Below are 23044 nucleotides of genomic sequence, written 5' to 3' on the forward strand. Positions count from 1 at the left end.
TGAAATGTCCTATAAATGTCTGTTCTGTTCCTGATGTAAGGTTCTCGGCTTTTAGTTGAGATGAACCTGTGCTGCACTTTATATACACGCTCTGTAGTGAGGCAGGGATGTGGAGTCGGAAGTCCGGGAAATTGAGGAGTCGGTATGAAATGTCCTATAAATGTGTGCTCTGTTCCTGATGTAAGGTTCTCGGCTTTTAGTTGAGATGAACCTGTGCTGCTCTTTATGTACACGCTCTGTAGTGAGGCAGGGATGTGGAGTCGGAAGTCCGGGAAATTGAGGAGTCGGTATGAAATGTCCTATAAATGTGTGCTCTGTTCCTGATCTTAGGATCTCGGCTTTTAGTTGAGATGAATCTGTGCTGCACTTTATGTCCACGCTCAGTAGTGAGGCAGGACTGTGGAGTCGGAGCCTGGGAAATTGAGGAGTCGGAGGTTTGGCTTACCGACTCCACAGTCCTGCGTCATACTACAATATATCCCGAAGGAAAGCATTGCAAAAACCTCTTCAAGAACCCCGGTATGAACCAGGATAGATAAAGCTGTTGCAAACCCCACCACCAGTGGTAAACTACAGCCTCCTGATGATGGGGTCACACAATCGAGCCCACGTCCGCTCACTGACACTCGCAGTGGCTGTCAAATAGATTAGAGGGAAATGTGTGTAAACTGATTTATGGCTTTTTGCATGACGCTGCGTTCACACGCAGACTTTTTTCTGCAAGATTAATTTATTGTGAGGGAAGACCACAGAGGCAAAGCTCTGCTACAGGTGAACGCTTTGACATGGCTGCTGCGTGTGAACGCCGGCTTTCTGCACGGCCATTACCAAAAAGTAACCAATTAAATTGACATCCCTATGATCTATGCGACAGCTGCTGTGTTGGAAAGCAGCCATACGTCAACCGATACCTCTGACCCAAACCTAAAAGCTAGCCATAGATATAAACTGTGCTCTGAACATATTCATTTCACTCCGGCCTCATTTCTTAAATTGAGAGAAAATAAATGATTGTGGCAATCTGCAGCCAATATCTAATGACAGAATCTACAGCAGATTGTCCGATCCAAATCAAAGTGTCAGAATGGCCAATTTTTAACTGTGTACAGCCTGCAACAATCACGGCAGAAAATCGGAATTCTTCCTATTTTTTATTCCTTTTGCTTTTCCTTCCTAGCACAGGCGCGGCAATGAAACATAAATGAGAGGCGGTGGGCGCTCAGCACAGACACATTTATTCTTTATGCATTTTACACGCATCTTTAGAAGCAAAAATAAAACAAATATACAAATACAGGAACAAGCTTCGTCCAATAGAACTGGCACTAGTGTTAGAAGCGGATTAAACAGGTGACTGGAATCATAATATTGGACTGCAGCACGTGGCAAGACGTCTTCGAAGCACTCCGGCACCATCATTAGCACCTTCTCGGCAGAACACTTACAGAGACCAGAACGACGACTGTTTCAATACCAACAACTGTTTTGCATTGTCAAAGTGAATTACATTGCACAGATTAACAGTAAAGGTTCTATGACCACCGTCTGGACTTGTAGACCTTAATTCCTTGCTTTGTATGATAAAAGTATAAAACTAGATCACAGCCATATTCCACATCCACCCATCATACGTGTGCAGCTCCTGCACTGTGCTTTATTTGCGATTGTAGATGTCAATGTACAGATTTTCCTCTAAAGCCTGAGTGAGTCTTTGGTAGGTAAATACGTTTGTATTAATGACATTACATTAATAATGATCTACCACAGTCATTGGCCTGGAGGGTATAATCTAGTCCTCGGGTGGCCATAGAGGACTATGCAAAAAAAAAAAAAAAGCATAACAAAAACATTTAGTATAAATTCTCATGACCAGGCACTTAAAACCCAGTCTTTGCTGAAGGCACCAAAAAAATGAGAGGGTGGGGTGGGGTGGTCTGCTCCCAAATGATGACAGATGTCACTAGTCCGCCCTCCGCGAAAAGTCCAGCTAGACTCCCATTTTGTGTTTTGCATTTTGATGCCAAATGTGGATTCATTTTTTTATTCTTCTCGACTTTTCGTGGAAAAGAAAAAATTAAAAAAAAAAAAAAATTCCAAAAACTTTTGCTCAAAGCTTGACTGATTTGTCAACCCCTCAACTTTCCCCAGCCTCCAGATTTTGGAATTAAGTTACTTAGTGATTGCAATTATAAACCCTGTTCTAGTAACGCGGACAGCGCCATCTTCACAGGACGTCGTGTGGCGACCCGCGGGGGCGGCCTCTTCGCTGAGCACACGAGCTTGCTGTATCATCAGGTTTGGCAGATAACCCTTTTCCCTGGACGATGGGACATCCTGTAAACCTCCAGGTGCCCAACGTCATACATGTGGACACCAACTTTCGAAATCAATGCTGGAAGGATTTACGCCCTTTAATATGGTTTCCCCGAGTGGTTACCCAATGCTTTGCAAAGCTTTCCATGTGAGCAGAACTGGTTAGTGGTAGAGTAGTATTGCAGCAATATCGGGCCTAGATGTCCGTCTGGATTGCACAGTTCCCTTCAGTTGTTGGGTCATTCTCAATGTCAGTCTTCTCCCCTTGGTTGGGAAAGCCCTGGCTGACTCCCTCCTCTGCTATATAACTAAGCTGAGGGATGTCCGTGCAAAGAACGGGGATGTTCACAACTGCAACACCACCGGGCTGGGGAGAGTTTTCCAGCCGGTCGTTTTCCACTTCGGGAAGTGGACTAACTGTAACAAAGCGAGTGTGATACTCATTGGAGCCGTGGCTGCAGGAGGTTTTCATGCTTTCCATATCGGAGCAGCTAAATTCTGAGAAATGACTAGAGTGCGAGTCTGCCACCGACGGTAAGCTGTCACTAAGAGAAGGGGAGTCACATTCACTGGAATGAGTGCTCTGCTGCTCCAGGAGCTGAGCGTCCATGTCCTCTCTCGTCTCGTTTATCTTGGTGCTACTCTTCTTTCGTAGTTTGCCTTTGCATTTCTTTCCTGCTGTATTGTCTTTGGACCATTTGGTGGAGCTGCATTTGCTTTCTGCTTGGCAGGTTGTAGAGCCACCGACACTACTCCGACCTGGGGCACTGCCATCGTCAACACTACTGCTGCCGCTATTGTGCCTGAATTTGGCTGGTTTAGACTCAATGTCTACTTGAACTTCCATGCTGTTACCTTCCCTGAAAATAATGATAAAGGAGATGATTAGATCCAACAAAAAAAAACTTAATTATAAAACACAAAAATTTTATAAAAAAATATTCTGAAATTTTTAAACAATTTTTTTTAAAGGCATCTCCAAACCATCAAAAGTTAGGTCCTGGCTTTAAAGAGGATAACTAGGACTTTGGGGGAAAAAAATGTGCCTAAGCACTAACAGGCAGGTGTTGCTACCTAGCCACCTGCCTGCGCCGTTCTTTGCCGGCACAGAGTGGTCACAGACCGCTCATGCCAGCAATTCAGCCGAGACTGCTGATGTCACGTCGACTTCTTTCCCACTCTGCTCTCTCGACGTCATTCTGATTGACAGCCGGATCCCTGCTGCAAACTTGGGGGAGCCGGCTGTCAATCAGCATGATGTCGGCAGTAATGCCTGTCGAAAGAGCAGGGCGGAGAAGAAACCGCTCTGTCAATGTGCCAGCAGGAGCGGTATGTGACTGCTCAGTGCCGGTGAAAAATGGTGCCGGGCACAAAAGGCAGGTAGATAGCATATGCCTATGAAATGCACTAAAAAACTATTTGGGAATCAAAATAAAATATGCTATAATAGATTTAAACAATAGCAATTTAATTGAAAAAAAAAGACACCACCAGTGCACATAAAGTGACAAATGCAAGGATGACTCCCCTGAAGACGCAAGAGTGAAACGCGCGTTGGAGTGAGAGGCGGCATGGACACATCTCCAGCATGAATTTGGGTCAGTAAATCATTAATATTCTTTCCTCATTTTTGCATATTTTGGTGTTATACTTCATCTACATGTAGGTATTTTGATTGCGTGTTTACATACACTACCTTCAGCCTTGCATTTGTCGCTTTATGTGCACTGGCACCTTATACTTCTAAATATTTTATATAATTTGGTTTCTGACCCAGCACTCTGCACTGATTACCCTATGCAGCTGATGTCTCCTTGCCTTTTTTATTATTGTCATTTCAACTTGCCTTCTATGTTTTTTATGATTGTTTGTCAATTGGAGTCTTTTTTCAGTAAATTGATATTGTTTAAATCTACTATGGCATATTTGATTTTAGTTCCCAAATAGTTTTTTAGTGCATTTCATAGGTTTTCGGCTATTTGGATCATGCTGCATTGCACTATATTTAATGTATTCTTGGGTTATATTCTTCCCATCATACGTTAAAGGTAGCAACACCTGCCTGCTAGTGCTTAGGCACATTTTTTTTATCTTACAAAGTCCAGGAAAGTCTCTTTAGAGATCACTCCCATTTTCCCAAAAGGAGGATTCCAAGTGTTGGTGCTTATAGAGAAGACGTCAAACTGCTCCTTAAGGCATTACATGGATTGGAAATTCATGGATGGTGCCGGGGTTTCGGGCAGGAAACTACTACATAATTTAAATAATGTGGTAAAAGTCAAGGCTCGTTTGCTGATACAAAGCTTGATATCCCCTGATTGCCATCACTCAGTCACATTAGATTTAGTCATCCAGCACAGGAGCTCAATATATAGAAGGTACATAATAATCCATGTACAGACAGCTCCTCCTAGTGGGGTTATCAGGAAGTGGTTTTAACCCCATGAAGAGGCAGTCAATTTATCCTTTTTTTTTCTTCATTGCCTATCAAGAGCCATACCTTTTTTTACATTTTTTCATTAAAATGATGGCTTGTACTTGGTGGGAATAGTTGTTGATTTTGAATGACACCGTTCAATTTACAAAATTGTGAAAAATGAAAATTCCCAGTTCTAGTTTGGGTTTTATTTTTATGACATTCACTTTGCGGTAATGAAAAAAGAAAAACAAAAAAAAACATTGAGGCTGTGGGGATGACTATAAAAATAAAACCCAAACTAGAACTGGGAATTTTCATTTTTCACTATATATATATATATTAGATTCAGAGTGTAGGGATACGCCCCTTTGACTGTTAACACCCCAGAGGAGTCAGAGCAGTAGAACAGCGTTCTAAGGAAAGAAGCTTGGAGAATACAATTATTTTTTATAAAGAATACCTGTCATGGTAGGTGACAGATCCTCTTTAGCATAGCTGTTCAAAGGGGAATTAAGAGGTGAATTTGAGGAATGAAGTCATGGGACTGTACCTGTCCAGCGGGATGTAGGAGTTCAGGATGGACCCAGCCATGGCTTTGGTACTTGCATTGTCACTGACGGTCCCGAGGCTCACGGTGCCCGATTCTCCACTCAGACTGTATCTCTCCTTCTGAATGTCCGCTTGGACTTCCAGCCTGTACAAGGAAGAGGACGACATGTTAGGTAGTAGCCTATACATATAGGACAAACATTGATCTAGTAATCCAACATATCAAAAGGAAAACTTATTTTAGGCCTGTTGCCACCTGTATAGCTATACGACCCTGGACTAAGGCCACGTTCACATATCCATGTGCTGTCGGGATTTTTTGTATTGGACAGGACACGGACCCATAGTTTATTGGTCCATACACACATCGATGAATGTAGCTTATGGCTGGCCTTACATATTATACAGCCATTGACCAAATGCCTGGGAGACCCCTCCAAACACGTGCACGCTCTGGGGAAGGGGCCAGTGGAGAGGCCCACAAACACATTAAATGGCCAGCTGGTCCTTCCGCTATACATCTAATGTGTATGGCCAGATACGGCTACTTGTCAGCTCTTGCGTTGTAGGAAGTATTAGACGCCCGAGACCGGCCTTACAGTCTGGTGAATATGTATATTCAGGAAGTATATTAATGTTAGAAAATGTGCCGCAGTCCTAAAAGCCTAGAGGTCGTCCTTTATAACTGTTAGCCTGTAGTTTCCAACAAGTACATACAATGGTTGATAACATATACAACACGGCTACATTGATTTTTTACAGAAACAAACGTTGCAGATTTGTCGCGTTTTGTTTTTTTTCTGCTCTGATTTGTCACAAAACCTGGAGGGCCGGCGGACTCCAGCAAAGTGAAGGAGAATCCTGAAGTCTCATGCACACAGAAAGCATTTGTGACTTGATTGACAATTATTTTTTCTCTCTTTTCTACCCCTAGACAATGTCTTGATATGGGTTGTGTCGCAGAGTCCACATCATGGTAAACCGTTGTTCTTGCTGGGGGGAGAGGCAGCCATTTCTTCTGCACGAGATCAATGAGCAAACACCACAGTGGGATTTTATCTTCAGTGATCCAGTGATCTAAAAGCAATCGTTTTACAGTTTTTTTTATTCCCTGATCAGTCTTGAGTGGTATTATTGAAAAGTGGAAGCAATTGGGAACAGAAACTCAGCCATGAGGTAACAGACCACTTAGTTGCGTAGCGGGATCACCGAGTGCTGAGGAGCAGAGGACAGAAGTCACCAACGCTCTGCTGACTCCATAACTGCACAGTCCAGACCTCCCCTGACATTAACATCAGCGCAAACACTACGCCGGGACCTTCATGTCATGGGATTATATGGCCAAGAAGCTGCATGTGAGCCTTACATCACCAAGCGCAATGTAGTGGTGTAAAGCTGCCACCTCTGGACTTTGGAGCAGTGGAAACATGTTCTTTAGAGTGCATATCTATCTAGTGTTTAGTGGATGAGTCCAAGTTTGATAGTGACCTGCCTGACTGACTGCATTGTGACAACTATTTGGTTTGGTGGAGGAGGGATAATGCTAGGGGGGTTACTTTTCAAGGGTCCACTAAGCCCCTTAGTTCCAGTGAAGGGGAATCTTACTGCATCAGCATACAAGACATTTTGTACACATGTAGTTTCCAACTTTGTGGGATTAGTTTGGGGAAGGCTCTTTTCTGTGCCCCAGTGCACAAAGCAAGGACCACAAAGGCATGGGTGGGGAAACATGACCGCAAAGGTGGTGGATGGGGTCGGAGCTCCTTCCGATGAACTAAAATGGAGATTGTGAGCCCAGCCCTCTCCCCCAACACCAGTGTCTGACCTCAAAAAATGTTCTTCCAGATGAATGGGCTAAAATTCCCCCAGACACATCTAAAATCTTGTAGAAATCCAAAGAGAAAAGGGGTGGGGTGGGGAGACCCAACCCCATATTAATGCCTATAGATTTAAGAATGGGATGGCATAAAAGCTACTGTAGGTGTAGGCTTACAGTGTATTTTTATTCACCTATACAAGTATAACAGTAACATAAAAAGAAAAAAAATAAGCGACAGTAAATACTTGACTGTTTAGTGTACACAGCTCCAGTGCAGACCTGGTGTAGTGCCATGGTTACACAAGCGGTGCAGTCTGATCCTGTATTACGTTACCTCATCTGCTCCTATTCTACTGTAGATGGCTGATAAGAGGTATTCTCAGGGTGCCACCTCCACGCCTGCCATAAGACAGCGACCGGAGTGCAGCTCTGCTTTCTATTTGAGGAGTTTTTGCTTCATTTTTTCACCACTAACTATACCTTAAATCTAGTATATGGCAAACAAAATACTAAGGAAGAAAGAAAAAAGCGCAATAGGGTCTTATCCGGTTAAAATTTGATAAACCTGATTATGTTGCGATCACACAGAAGGCATGTAATCCCAGCTGCGGCAGGTCCACGGGTCCAAAGACCAGGTTGAAGTATGTGTAAAAGAAAAAAGAGAAAAATCCGCGCTGCTGGTAGATAACCGTAAATCCAGCTTCACACTAGGAGAATATGCAATTTTTTATTGTGTCTACACGTTTCCAAGTACCATACTACATCTTCAGGGCATAACCATATGCTTTTTGTCCTAAATTTGGAGCTGGATTTATTGTTATCTACCAGCAATGTGTATTTTCCACTTTTTTCCTATCCACATAAAATTTGGCACTTGCTTAGCATTACAGATCTGTCCAATAATTTGGAATCTCACGAACCCAGGGGCAGAAGTGAGAACAGACACCACCAATTAGTAGGGAAAAAAAAGCAACTCCCAAATCTGGCCGACAATGGGACAATAATCCAGGGCTGTGGAGTCGGTGTCCATTTTGGTTGAGTCTGTCGTTATAAAATCTACAGACTCTGACTCTAAAATATAAAATAAATTGGGTAAAGTAGTGCAATGCAGGGTGTGCTGTAAATGTTTTTATAAGAATTTGGGAAAGGTATGAAGTGTCCTATAAATGTCTGTTCTGTTCCTGATCTTAGGATCTCGGCTTTTAGTTGAAATGAATCTGTGCTGCACTTTATGTACCTGCTCAGTAGTGAGATGAATCTGTGCTGCACTTTATGTACCTGCTCAGTAGTGAGGCAGTGAGATGAATCTGTGCTGCACTTTATGTACCTGCTCAGTAGTGAGATGAATCTGTGCTGCACTTTATGTACACGCTCAGTAGTGAGGCAGTGAGATGAATCTGTGCTGCACTTTATGTACATGCTCAGTAGTGAGACCGTGAGATGAATCTGTGCTGCACTTTATGTACACGCTCAGTAGTGAGATGAATCTGTGCTGCACTTTATGTACATGCTCAGTAGTGAGGCAGTGAGATGAATCTGTGCTGCACTTTATGTACCTGCTCAGTAGTGAGGCAGTGAGATGAATCTGTGCTGCACTTTATGTACCTGCTCAGTAGTGAGGCAGTGAGATGAATCTGTGCTGCGCTTTATGTACCTGCTCAGTAGTGAGGCAGTGAGATGAATCTGTGCTGCACTTTATGTACACGCTCAGTAGTGAGATGAATCTGTGCTGCACTTTATGTACATGCTCAGTAGTGAGATGAATCTGTGCTGCACTTTATGTACACGCTCAGTAGTGAGATGAATCTGTGCTGCGCTTTATGTACACGCTCAGTAGGGAGATGAATCTGTGCTGCACTTTATGTACATGCTCAGTAGTGAGATGAATCTGTGCTGCACTTTATGTACACGCTCAGTAGTGAGGCAGTGAGATGAATCTGTGCTGCGCTTTATGTACATGCTCAGTAGTGAGGCAGTGAGATGAATCTGTGCTGCACTTTATGTACACGCTCAGTAGTGAGATGAATCTGTGCTGCACTTTATGTACACGCTCAGTAGTGAGATGAATCTGCTGCACTTTATTTACATGCTCAGTAGTGAGGCAGTGAGATGAATCTGTGCTGCACTTTATGTACCTGCTCAGTAGTGAGGCAGTGAGATGAATCTGTGCTGCACTTTATGTACATGCTCAGTAGTGAGGCAGTGAGATGAATCTGTGCTGCACTTTATGTACACGCTCAGTAGTGAGATGAATCTGTGCTGCACTTTATGTACATGCTCAGTAGTGAGATGAATCTGTGCTGCACTTTATGTACACGCTCAGTAGTGAGATGAATCTGTGCTGCGCTTTATGTACACGCTCAGTAGTGAGATGAATCTGTGCTGCGCTTTATGTACACGCTCAGTAGTGAGATGAATCTGTGCTGCACTTTATGTACCTGCTCAGTAGTGAGGCAGTGAGATGAATCTGTGCTGCACTTTATGTACATGCTCAGTAGTGAGGCAGTGAGATGAATCTGTGCTGCACTTTATGTACACGCTCAGTAGTGAGATGAATCTGTGCTGCACTTTATGTACACGCTCAGTAGTGAGATGAATCTGCTGCACTTTATTTACATGCTCAGTAGTGAGGCAGTGAGATGAATCTGTGCTGCACTTTATGTACATGCTCAGTAGTGAGGCAGTGAGATGAATCTGTGCTGCACTTTATGTACATGCTCAGTAGTGAGGCAGTGAGATGAATCTGTGCTGCACTTTATGTACACGCTCAGTAGTGAGGCAGTGAGATGAATCTGTGCTGCACTTTATGTACACGCTCAGTAGTGAGGCAGTGAGATGAATCTGTGCTGCACTTTATGTACATGCTCAGTAGTGAGGCAGTGAGATGAATCTGTGCTGCACTTTATGTACACGCTCAGTAGTGAGATGAATCTGTGCTGCACTTTATGTACACGCTCAGTAGTGAGGCAGTGAGATGAATCTGTGCTGCACTTTATGTACACGCTCAGTAGTGAGGCAGTGAGATGAATCTGTGCTGCACTTTATGTACCTGCTCAGTAGTGAGGCAGTGAGATGAATCTGTGCTGCACTTTATGTACCTGCTCAGTAGTGAGATGAATCTGTGCTGCACTTTATGTACATGCTCAGTAGTGAGGCAGTGAGATGAATCTGTGCTGCACTTTATGTACACGCTCAGTAGTGAGATGAATCTGTGCTGCACTTTATGTACACGCTCAGTAGTGAGATGAATCTGCTGCACTTTATTTACATGCTCAGTAGTGAGGCAGTGAGATGAATCTGTGCTGCACTTTATGTACATGCTCAGTAGTGAGGCAGTGAGATGAATCTGTGCTGCACTTTATGTACACGCTCAGTAGTGAGGCAGTGAGATGAATCTGTGCTGCACTTTATGTACACGCTCAGTAGTGAGATGAATCTGTGCTGCACTTTATGTACATGCTCAGTAGTGAGGCAGTGAGATGAATCTGTGCTGCACTTTATGTACATGCTCAGTAGTGAGGCAGTGAGGTAGGGATGTGGAGTAGGTGTCGTGGAAATTGAGGAGTTGGAGGTTTGGCTTACCGACTCCACAGCCCTGCATTAATGCATTACTTAGATGGCCATTAATTTGTGCCCAGACGCGGCATGGCCTCACTTTGTCTTTCTCTGATCCTCATGGGTGGGGCCATCACTCGTCTACCTGTCACTCAATACACTGTCTTTATTATTAATGCAGATTATGTATTTTATTATATACAGCCCCCTGGCAGTATAAAATAAACTTCAACTAACATATGCTGTGATAACACATCCATAATTTATGGCTCCCCGTGTATATCATTAGCTTATAGGTTCTTCCAGACTAATGACTTGCAGGATGTAGTTCGTGGTCTTTGTCATGTAATTGTGTCCGTACAGCCAAAGGACCCCAGTAGTGTATGACATGTCTGCCTATCGTCAGTGCTTCTCATCCGTGGCTGAAGCGGTGGCTTCTAGCTATGGCATTATTGTACTGATCCTTCCAACACCACACGGGAACGTCTGGTTAGACTAGACCTACACCGGATGGGAGCATTTAATAAACACAGGGCAGAAGGGGGACCAAAATACACTGGTGGTAATGAGGACAACCTCGCTAGCTTTCCATCTGCTCACTTAACTCATTCACACTAAAGTAATTCTCCTGCAAATATCCCTTTTGTAATAAAAGCTCATGAAAAGTCTAGAATCTGTCAAGATCCATTTTACGGACGTTCTGCACGGCACAGCTGGGGGCATTTTCATTGTTGGGTGGCAATATTTACCTATTAAAACAATTCACCATGGCGCTTCCGGAGAGGCTGCCAGTAATGCTAGCCCCTGCCAACGCCATGGTACTGGCTGTTTCGCTCAGATTGTCCCGGATGGCGCCAATTCTATCCATGTGGCTCCCGCTGGCGCTCAGGCTGCCCGTCATCCCTCCTACGCTTCCTTCCCCGATGCTGGGGTTGTGACGAGCTTCTGCCACAGACGTGGTATCTAAAGGAGACATAAAATAAAGTGTTAATACAAATGGCTGATTGTCACAGGACAGCAATCTGATGCCCAGTCTGCCAGAGCAACAAACAAGTAACATTAGCAAGTAGAAGGACGGGTCAAACCCAAAAGATTAGAAGGAAATGATACAAACAATGGAGGGTTGTAATGAGACAATCAGTCCAATCTGGCATCGGTAATAAAATGCAACACCAGACTCGGCCAAAGCAAACGGACAGCAGGGAGCGGCAGAGGAAAACTACGTTTCTGCCTGAAGATCTGGCCTGGAAAATGCAAAAACAGGAGGAAAACTGCAGGGCCTGTGCCGTGTACTTTTGTAGTTTTAATAGAAAATAAAGTCTACGGCAAAGGAAAAGTACGCAGTGCAAACAGAAGAAGTACCCCCCTGTTATATGGGACCCTGCGTCCGGGAGATAATCACATACCGTAACCCCTTTACTCTTATCTTTGGGTGCTCATCCAATATGTAATGTTATGTGGCAGAGAACAGCGAATAAGAAAAAAAAAGTGGTGGGTTCGGACACAACGGGACAGATGTCTTTTCTTTACTGATCATATTATTCAGGTTTCTTTACCCAATTACAAAGACTTTCATGACATTAATTACTGGCAGAGGTGATCAGAGTCTGCCAAGACCAGAGTGCCACCGGGCACCTGGGCATCAGCACAACAACAAAAAAAATCACAGTAAATCATTGAGAACTGTTGAGGCTGGAAAAGACAGAAGGGGTTATAAACTCACAGCCGGGGGCGCACAGTCATAAGGGCCACTAAAGGGAATCTGTCAACAGGTTTTTGTACCTCATCTGAGAGCAGCCTGATGTAGGGGCAGAGACCGTGATTCCAACAATGTATCACTTAGATTACTGGGTGCAGCTGTTCTGACACAATCAGAGCTTTTAGATTTAGAATGAAGCAGAGCTGAGAAAGCTAACCCCGCCCACACCACAGATAACCCTGCCCACACCAGGGTCTCTGTGTACAAAGTCCATAGACAGTGAGCTGCTTAGTTGCCTGACTAGTGTTAATCTCTTAGTGATAAATCCTTCAGTGTTACTAAACTACAGCACGCACTTTGACAAGGGACACATCCCTGACCTGTGTTCCAGCCTCCATCTTCTGCTGTCTTTGGATTACATAGCAAAACCTGCTGACAGATTCCCTTTAAGGGGTTGAAACGATTGGATATTACAACAGGACCTTCTGATACGTCATAGATGCAGGTAAAAAGGTCACATTAGATCTTGTGGCAACAATGATTTCCAGAAGAAAAGGGCTCTATAATAATGACCTTTTTGGCATTGCTGTATAGAAATGACCCTTTTGGCACTGCTCAGAGACTTCTATTATTGAAAACCATATTCTAAGCCGATGTTAATTGAAATCAATGATTTGCAGCTCCAAAGCTCTTTATACTGAGAAATTATTGGTGTAAAAAGATAACAGATGTCATTTCTCACACCTGGCGAGTAATATAATAATATGGGATATTCAGCCGGGCACCACTGACGGCCATCATCTTATACCACACAATGCGCTATCCGGGATCTGACAGAGATGATCCGTCTTACACAATGGACTCAAGGTATAAACATCCGAATGTAGCGGTGACAGAACATTAGTATTTGTTTTCTCAGCCCAGAGATTCTTGTCTGGTATATGTCTGGAAATATTCTCCTGACATGGAGAACTTTGGATCTTATAACCTCCCATATAAGGAAAGATTAACTACCGGGCCTGCACACGGATGAAACGGCAGCATTCACCACCAGGGGGCAGCATTGTACCTGTAAACCTTAAAACAGGAAGAAAAGAAAAGAAAAAAAGAAATGAAAGGGGGGTGAGCAGAATAAGAAAGGGAGGAGCCAGAAAGAGAAAAGGGAGGAGCCAGAAAGAGAAAAGGGGGAGCCAGAAAGAGAAAAGGGGGAGCCAGAAAGAGAAAAGGTGGGAGAAAGATTATTTATATATAATCAATCTCTCGATAGATAGACAGATAGATAGATAGACATGTACATGCTTTTTCACCAACAAGTGTCACAACCACTTGAAGACAACAAAATCTCCATGGACCTGTGGAGAGTAAAGTATTCGCCCTGTATAACCACCAAACCTCTGCAATGTATAAAGAAATTATTTTCTTGCAAGATTTAGGAGTCTCTATGAAGCCGAAATAATGGAGGTCTCACCTGCCGCAGTGTTCACTCCACCAACATTGATATCATTCTCATCATCAAACTCTATCCGGACTCCTTTCCCATTCCCGGCTGACACCCCGCAGCCTCCGCTTCGGCATAGTGATATTGGGACTACTCCATAGACATAGGCCAGCATAATAGGAACTCCGATACCTGAAAAACATCGACTCATATTAATCATCTGGACTGACCCAAGCAAATAGAAACAGTAGATTGGGAGATTGCACTGGAAGCAGTTGCCTTACACAAATCTATTACATCATTTGGGAAAGTGGCAGGCAAGCCCGTTCTTATAACATCATCAGCAAAGTGTCTTGTGTGGCAGTATATGTTATACATTAAGTATATACTGAGTTGTATATGCCTGTGTATAAAATAGCATAGACCACTCTCAGCCACTATCGGGTGCATGGCGGCTTTTAGCGCAAGTTGGGACAACTCTAGGTTTTTGCGTTGAGTATTGTGCATTCCCTCCCTTATTCTTCAAACTTGTTAATCGATGAAAATTAGAGATTTCCTCCAAAGTTAATGCCCCCTTTTTTTTTTTTATCAATTGCAACAAAATGGTGCTTTATTACCAAAATTTCATGCATATTGTGGCAAAAAAACAAACAAACTGGGAAGTCGACCGTTATAAGTGAACTCACTAATAATGGGAGACATCTCTCACCTACGGTTACAGCAGCAACAACTGGGGACACGATGACAGACAAGGTGACGCCGCCGGCTATCGCCAGGTTTCTCTTGTGCTTTGAAATGTCTTTACCTTCGTAGCGATTGTGAATCTGTGCAAAATAAAGTCACGGTAATTAATAACGCATCAAATTGATAAACCCAGAATAATCCCATCTCGGGGCTCAGAAGACACCCCGGTGTTGGCTCTGCGGGGTTCTGGATGGTCACATACACCAAAGTTACAACAGATATTTCCTGCGTTGCTGTTCTGTGTTGCACTTTTTCTTTGTAGCTGCTCCGAACATTTTTATTTTATATCCAGCCTTACTATTAAAATGGAAGTAAAACCTTTATCGAGTAAATGGTTGAAGCTGAAATGATAACTGTGAAGTTGTATTTTCCGATTTCTACATACACCTTATTGACCAGTTTTTACTTACTTTTTTAGGAGACCATAATAAACAGCAATTGAAAATGAGTTTTAAGGGAGCGCCGCACCGGGACGTCGTAAACGGTCGCTCTGTCGTATGGACAAAGTCAAGAAGTGGGGGGCAAGGTTGTCACATGGGGGGATATCAGAGGCACAATATATTCTCTACAGCCAGAATTATACTAGAGGTAAAGAAAGACAGAAGGCAAGGACCGACGGCAAGGACCTACCTTCCTTCCTACATAGACAGGGATGCCAATAATCATTGCAGGAATAGCAATCCCGGCTATCAGGGCGATGCCTACAGGGGCACCAACAAGGGTCCCCAGCTGCCACAGGATCTTCTTCTTTCTGCTCCATGGCTTCTTTCCCCAAAACGTACATCCTGAAGGACTGGAAAACAAATGGTACAAGTGAGTGATGGAGATATATAGTGTATATATACACACACAGGCAAAGGCTTCAAAAATGCAGAAAATCAAGACAATCACTACAATAATGTGGCTATACCCCATATTAACTCTTTCAATATATTACTGGATTTGATTGGTAAAAATAGGACGAGATTTTTTTCTCGCATCGGCACAAAAAAAAAAATCTGCACAAAAGTTTTCCCTTCTATGTGAATGGGATGTGGATGGTCACTGGATTTTACACAGATTCTGTACATGTTAGACTTTACTGTCATTTCTCCATTTTACTTAGTTTTATGTAAACTTGTTTTGCCTTTGTATTTTTTTTTTCTTTAAAAGTGACCTTCCACTCTGTCATGTATGGTCAACCTATCTGGTGCCCTTTTGTCTCCCTCCTTTGAGACTGGCATTCTGGTCCCCCTGCACCCATGATGGCCGCCACAGTGGCAGTGGGGTGTCTGAACCCTCCCTCCACAGCACAGAAGAGGCGGGGTGGCATGGTTCAGGCTTACCATATCATTTTGGAGGTCATGTTGAAATGAAAGAGGATTAAAACACAGGTGACAAATGGAGGTTACTGGGTAGGATGATCATATATGACAAATGTAGTCACTTTTCAGTGTCAGGTTAGAGGGTCGCATTAAGGCTAGAGCTATAGAGCAATCACAACCAATTACTGTGATGATATAGCAGTGCAATATTTCCATCTTGTGTCACGTGGCCACAAGTTGCCAGGCAGCCTTACCCTTAAATACATAAAATTGCAAAATGCTTAGAATAACCAGTCATTTTTCAATTTCAAATTAAGAATGCTTTCTATTCTCAAGAACGGCGACATTTTTAATGCAATAGTGTTGACTAGGTTACCGACCACCTCTGCAGTCCATCAGCGATGGCCGGTCTCCTAGGTGATAAGGCTTACAGCCTCTTTGCTGTAGAACCTGGAAGCGCTGCTCTTGTGCTTCCCGCAGCGACTACATTCCTCTAATGCTGCGGAGGCAAAGCTGCTCCTGTCTGCAGCATTGGAGACAGCGTGTGGCACAGCTATGCTGCGGGTCTGACCTGTCAATCATCAGGAGCGAACCGCCCCTTCCCACCAAGCAGGACACGGCGAGGCCGGGGAGCTGTGCGCTCCTGAAGAATAAACATGGGACCAACCCTTTTCAAGTTTGGTCCTTGTCTGCTCTGAAGAATCCAGTGCCTTCTTTACAGCATTTTAACACTTTGAATACTGGCTAGTTTTGGCTGCTTATGGGGTGGGTGGGGTGTCACTGAAGCTAAAGTAAGTGGAAATAGATTAACCCATTGCCCATTACACCCATGTCGCATACAGTGAATGTGTACAGTATGATAGTACAGATACAAAGCACAGTATCCAGAGTGGCGTTATTCTGGATTCTCACCACAGAGAAAGACAGGATAAAAAGTCCTGTGGATTTTGGCGCTTTTCTGTAGTCAGCTGCAAGAACGAGCTCTCAAAACAGCCACCATGTTTTTCAGTTTTTATTTAACCTGCGCTATTCTGGGCAATGTAAACTATCAGATTCATGAAGGACATATAAATAGACCGAACTACATGGATGTGTAACATAACTATGGTCAGGATACTCCCAAACTAATTATGTAGCCTACAAAATTGGAGTAATCTCCCAAATCAAGTATAAATCCATATTGATATATAAAATGCACTTTATTTCATTTATAAAATTAAAATCACAAAGTTAAGAAAATAGATCTCTCGGGGTAGGAATACACACAAGTGCAGGGTAGCAATTGTAGGTGGGTCCTAAGGGAACAGCTGACTGACCCTATTCAACAGTAGCATATAATAAATCCATGGCACATGTAAACGTTATAAACGTGGCAGTAGGTAATGTATGGAGTTTGAACAGTCTCCCTAAGGTAGGTGCCTCCACACAGAGAACAACAGTCAAAAAAGCCACCAAGGAGAGTTGAACAGGCAAAATAACAATCGCAGGTAGGATCAGAGCTCACCCATAAGGTACTGCAGTTACCACCAGGCCACTCTGCAGCCCCGACGCGCGTTTCACTGCCTGTTCAACTCTCCTTGGTGGCTTTTTTGACACCCAGGGTAGCAATTTGACACCTACAATTGCTACCCTGCACTTGTGTGTATTCCTACCCCGAGAGATCTATTTTCTTAACTTTATGTGATTTTAATTTTAGAAATGAAATAAAGTGTCTTTTATATATCAATATGGATTTATACTTGATTTGGGAGATTACTCCAATTTTGTAGGCTACACTCATGAAGGACATAGCAGGAGCAATGCTGTAAACAGGAGCGGATCGGCTATAAAGTGCCAGTCATGTAGGGCAGAAGCCAAAACGAGGAAAAATGATCTGAACTCAGGTTATATACAGATCTGTACTTTTTTCTCACTTTCACGTACCAGGAAGTATAATATTTTAATCTTCATGTTTCAGGATACTGACTTCTAGAGAAACCTCTGAGCGTTATCAGTGATCTATTGCACCTGCAAACTTCCCTAAGCAACTGCATGTAATGAGGCCCGCAGGCGCCGCGTCACCTCCCAGAACATTCTTCTCTACATGGCTGAATTTGGCAGCATATGAATATTTTCTTCTGAAGTAGTTACAAGAAAGTGCAAACTTCCTTATGCTTTATAAAGTAAGTACAGATGTAGGCACACAGGATGGCAGGGCGGGCCAGGAAGGCAGGATGGCAGGAAGGGCGGGCCAGGATGGCAGGACGGCAGGCAGGGCGGGCCAGGAAGGCAGGATGGCAGGAAGGGCGGGCCAGGAAGGCAGGACGGCAGGCAGGGCGGGCCAGGAAGGAAGGATGGCAGGCAGGGCGGGCCAGGATGGCAGGACGGCAGGCAGGGCGGGCCAGGAAGGAAGGATGGCAGGAAGGGCGGGCCAGGATGGCAGAACGGCAGGGTGGACGGGGGCTGGCGGCGTTCTTAACTTCTCCAACTTCATCCAATCAGCATCTTGTGTCCAAAGTGATAGCTTAGACCCAACATTCTCTTAGGGCACATTCACAAGGAGCTTTTTGAGAAGTTTTTTTTTTTTTTTTTTTTAGTGGGTCTGCTTCCCTCAAAAAATCCCATTTCAACAACCTGCTGTTCATATGTTCAGTTTTTTGAGCATTTAAATAAAAAAATAAAAAAATTTAAAAAAAGAATAAGAGACCGTGCACACAACTTCTTCTAAGCGGTTCCGTGATGTGATCCACTACAAACTAGGCACCATCCAATCAGAAGGTGGTGAAAAAAATTATCCAAAAATGCTTGAAAAACTCTTCAAAACAGCTCCAGGAAATTACTCCTCCAAAAACTGCCTAAAGAAGGACCGTTTCTGGCAAACTTCACAAAAACTTTTCCGGCATATAACCTTTAGGGCATAATGTCCTCTTAAGGTGGACAAACTCACTGACTTTTTCAAGAAGACGACACTTCGGGGAAACTAGCGTGTTTTTTTGGAGCAGAATTACATTGTGTACCTATGCCCTTAGGGTTCATGTCCATGGGTGCTTTACAGCTCCGTATAACCTGGAGAAGTAACAGATTTCAAAAAAAGTGTTTGGGCCATACTATACCTTTGGTTGCCTCAACATCAGACAATATTAGTAAAAAAAAAAATCCCCTTAACGGCACCAAGTCCATGACCCCTCGAGGTTATACTCATGCTTATCTGAAGAGGAGTCTGTCGCAGACATTCGGAAACCAACGAAAGTGAAAAGGTTTTATCACACCCATTCAGTTACATCAGGAAAAAACAGCACAGGAAAAAATAAAATCTTCAAAAACTAGTGCACATGCTCGCTCTTCTGGCAAATTCTGCACAGAAAACTGCAAATCAGGCTCGCTGAAAAACGTGTTTAAGCTCTTAATATCGTCTTTTTAGATCCACGTTGGATTTAATTCCACTGTATAAACACAGACTATGAAATGGCACAGCATAGTGCTGCGGTGTCGGCAGCCAAAATCAGTGCCAACCTAACGCGGCTCTCAGCCGGAAATGATGAGCTCCGGATCATAGAAACCCCCTGATCTATATAAGCGAATCCTAACAGGGCAGGAGTAGCTAAAATATAAACCTCAACATTAGACCACGCATGCCAGGTTGCAATGTGACACGTTGTGATAATCCAGACGCGGTGACGGAGGGCGCGGTGCAGCCACGTACTCACCTGAGATAATGCAGATCGGAGATCTCCTTCATGCAGAGCCAGCAAAACTCACAGCCGCACACGGCGCACGTCATGTGGTTACAGCTCCCATCATTCATCTTTATAATGTAGGCAGCACATCTTGGGCAAGGCTTGATGTCATCCGCTAGTTAGGGGAACAAAAGAAACAAAAAAAGTGCTATTAGCTTAACACGACACGACTGAACCAAACAGAAACCCCAAGATGTCCTGCTTACTATTTTTTTACTTAAATGAATGTATTTCAGGCTAGAAAAAATGTTTTTCTTAATTGGGCATTCACATGCGTTTTTCCCTGCACTTCACTGGCTGCAAAATGAGTTAACTGAGAATCCATCAGTGAGTGCCTACTAACAGGGAATTTGTAACTGTGATCAGTTGTTTGTTTTTTTTTAAAGCTCCTCTCAGCTGATTTATGACCACATCAAACTTCAGCTCAACTTTGATGTGGCCTGGGGTCATGAATCAGTAAAGAAGAGCTCCGAATAACACAAATACACATTACACTCTCAAAGGGAGCTCACTGATGGATTCTCAGTTAACTGATTAGGCAGCCAGCAATATGCAAGAAAAAAAGCTTGTGAAAAGCCAAACGGTGCATTTTTTATTTTTTTTTTAAATAAAACCTAACTGCAAATATTTTTAGTCCAAAATACATGCATTTAAGTAAAAAAAAATAAAATTGATCCCGCAGGGGTTCATACACTTTAGTTGAACCTCATGCTCTAGTGAATAGGATCACCCCTCAGACCATCATTATGGGGGCAGCCATATTGCCTGAGCTTCTGCTTTGTTAATAGCAGTCCAATCAGAAAGCCACCTTTTTACTCCTATGGGAGAGTTCTGTGGGCATGCTCAGTGAGCTGTGGGCATGCTCATCTATAACCATTGGTGCACCTGGTGTTATCCCCAAACCCATTCATTGTCTATAGGACTTGGTGTAATGCAGACAGTCCATGAAGGAAATCTCCGCTCTACCTACACCGACAGCAGCAGGACCCCGAGCTCTGGCGACAGGATGGGTTACGCCCCTGAAATGAATGGTGAATAATAGAGAAGAGTATTGGGATTGTACGCTGGCGCCCTGGGCTCGGTGCCAGCACGAAGTGTGATAAGGAGACCTCTTTACACTGCCTGGCGCTGATCTGCTGAGCTCATGAGATAATCAGTTGGTACAATGGGAAGAAATAATTCAGCTCGGTGTCTCATCCACACTGGCACAATACCCCAGAACAAGCGCCTTTCTATGACACCAGTATATTTCTGCTCCTAAACATTAAAGGGAAAAACGTGATCAGATACCTGCGGCTCCAGATTCCTGGCTGTAGCTTATGGATGACGACCGGATTGTCCTCAGGCGCAGGCTCTGAGCCCGCTCTTGCCGTGCAGCGTCACATGTCTGGTTCGGGTGCCATATCTGCTTACAATGGTAGCAGAACTCCGTTCCGCATCCGTCACGACCGCAGGTTAACTTTGGGCAGCTGGCGCAGCCGAAAGCGATGACGGCGTAACTAGAGGGCAAAAGATCTCTGGTTAGAGCCCATAGTGACGCTAAAGAGAGGAGCAGTCACCTCCGCTGGATAAATCCGATCATAAATTATTGTAAAATAACTTTTTATTATAACTAGGCATTGTGCAGTTCTTCTGTTATTCCTAATGGAAATGAGAGGGAGCAGTCACCTCCGCTGGATAGATCAGATAGTGAATTATTGTAAAATAACATTTTTTCTTATAACTAGGCATTGTGCAGTCCCTCTGGTACTCCTAATGGAAATGAGAAGATACGTTAACAACCACTGCCCTTTACAAAAGGAGCATGTCTATATAGAATCTGATCATTAAATATATATTTCCAGGAGGAATTAGAGGAAAAGCACAAATGCTACTGACGAACAGTACAACAATATTTAATAACTATAAAGACTGTTCATAAAAAATACTTTTTCATTGCATCAGTGATTGCAAAACTGCTAATCTGTTCGGGGTCCTGCTCCGACCCCAGCAACCCTCTCCAGGACTGTGCCAAAACAGCAATGATCACCTGTGGGGTAGGAGAAAGGAAGGGCAACCTGTGCCACCGGTCCTTCACAATACCAGGATGCTGCCTCTTTAGTCATACCTGTGACTAATGGTGACCCTATGACTTCGATAAGCCACCACCAGAGGTGAAGTTATCTCCTTGAAGAACTAAGGGAGTGGGCATGTAAATTCAACATGCCCAATCATTCGATTACCCTTGCTGTCTTCTGTCTCACTGTACATCGAAAGTCCCTATACAAATATGTTTACATCTAATGTTTATGGGGGCATTCAGGGTGCATTCCCACGTTCAGGATTTGCTGCGGTTTTGACGCTGCGTATTTATGCAGCGTCAAAAACGCAGCATCCAGATGTTACAGCATAGTGGATGGGATTTCTAGAAATCCCATGTCCACTATACGTCTCTGTGCACTTGCGGATCACCTGCAGAAACTGACATGAGGTTCGTCTTTCAGATCCGCAGCATGTCAATTGCTCTTGCAGATATGCATGCGGATTTACCCCATAGATTTGCATCAATGAGGAAAATCCACATGTGTAAAAAACTAAAAAAGCAAGTCCGCAGTTCTGCAGCGGGTCCTGAACATGAGAATGTACCCCAAGACTTTGCCCATTAAATACTGTATTTCCTGATGCATTATCCCGGTATGGATAGTTCCCCAGTATGGCTATGGCCACCATGGCTCATCTTCATGGTGTACGCAGCTGCCACATTTCACATCTCATTTATATGCTGGGCTTATTAACCTCCTCTGTAATTACTTCCATCATATATTTATTTAGGTGTCACACATGGTATTAAATGCAGGAATTCATGTCACACACCCAGGAGCTCATACAGGTTTTTATTATATCCGGCTCCGTGTCGCCAGGAACAGGGATGAGCAAGTCCTATCCCTTTCCAAAGAAATCCCTTGTCCTGAAGTGTCTCATAATGACTGCAGTCGGCCTGGTCTCCCCACCCACAGCACGAGTGTCGCCATTTGGTTAAGTACTTCATAAGAAAAATCTACATAGATCGGCTGATGTGTGTTCTCCGAGTATGGCAGTGCGGATACAGACTAGGATTTCCTAGATCGGCCGCAGATCTCCTGACCTGGACTCAACTACAATGGCATATCTCATATATCCATCCAGCGAGTTACAATGATGCGTCTGCTTTCCTGTCTATTTTCTACGATATAAGCTCTTCATTATAGTTGTTTTGATACAAAAAAAAAAACGAATGTGTCCAGGTATTAGACTTTCTGGCCAGAAAAGTCTATATTAGGAGTGAGAGAATACGTGTTATAGATGGCCTGTCTCCAGACATGTCCGTTTCACTTAATACTTGTGTTCCCTGTTATATAACAATTCTGGAGCATATTTTCTTACATGTTTGCGTTGTGCTGTTGCTCCGTTTTGCCTCTTGGAGATAAAGGAATACATTGACCTCTAGGCGTTAGCAGTTGAGGGCGTGT

General features: G+C 43.6%; 1 protein-coding gene across 2 annotated transcripts in view; it reads right to left on the minus strand.

Moving 5' to 3' along the window:
• Positions 1 to 1212: 1212 nt before the first annotated feature.
• The window catches only part of RNF19A (ring finger protein 19A, RBR E3 ubiquitin protein ligase), an 85186-nt gene continuing 63354 nt past the window's right edge, over positions 1213 to 23044 (minus strand). For both annotated transcript variants that reach the window (XM_073679625.1, XM_073679626.1), the window contains exons 3-10: positions 20847 to 21055; positions 19527 to 19671; positions 15167 to 15329; positions 14502 to 14616; positions 13823 to 13984; positions 11405 to 11618; positions 5283 to 5426; positions 1213 to 3173 (exon numbers count right to left, since the gene is read on the minus strand). In XM_073679625.1, coding sequence (XP_073535726.1) covers positions 2510 to 3173; positions 5283 to 5426; positions 11405 to 11618; positions 13823 to 13984; positions 14502 to 14616; positions 15167 to 15329; positions 19527 to 19671; positions 20847 to 21055 — 1816 coding nt within the window. In that variant the 3' untranslated portion in view covers positions 1213 to 2509. The remainder of the gene's footprint in view (positions 3174 to 5282; positions 5427 to 11404; positions 11619 to 13822; positions 13985 to 14501; positions 14617 to 15166; positions 15330 to 19526; positions 19672 to 20846; positions 21056 to 23044) is intronic.

Source organism: Phyllobates terribilis, unplaced genomic scaffold (assembly GCF_046119375.1).
Source record: "Phyllobates terribilis strain yellow unplaced genomic scaffold, ASM4611937v1 Scaffold_4__5_contigs__length_816908805, whole genome shotgun sequence".
Taxonomy (NCBI): domain Eukaryota; kingdom Metazoa; phylum Chordata; class Amphibia; order Anura; family Dendrobatidae; genus Phyllobates; species Phyllobates terribilis.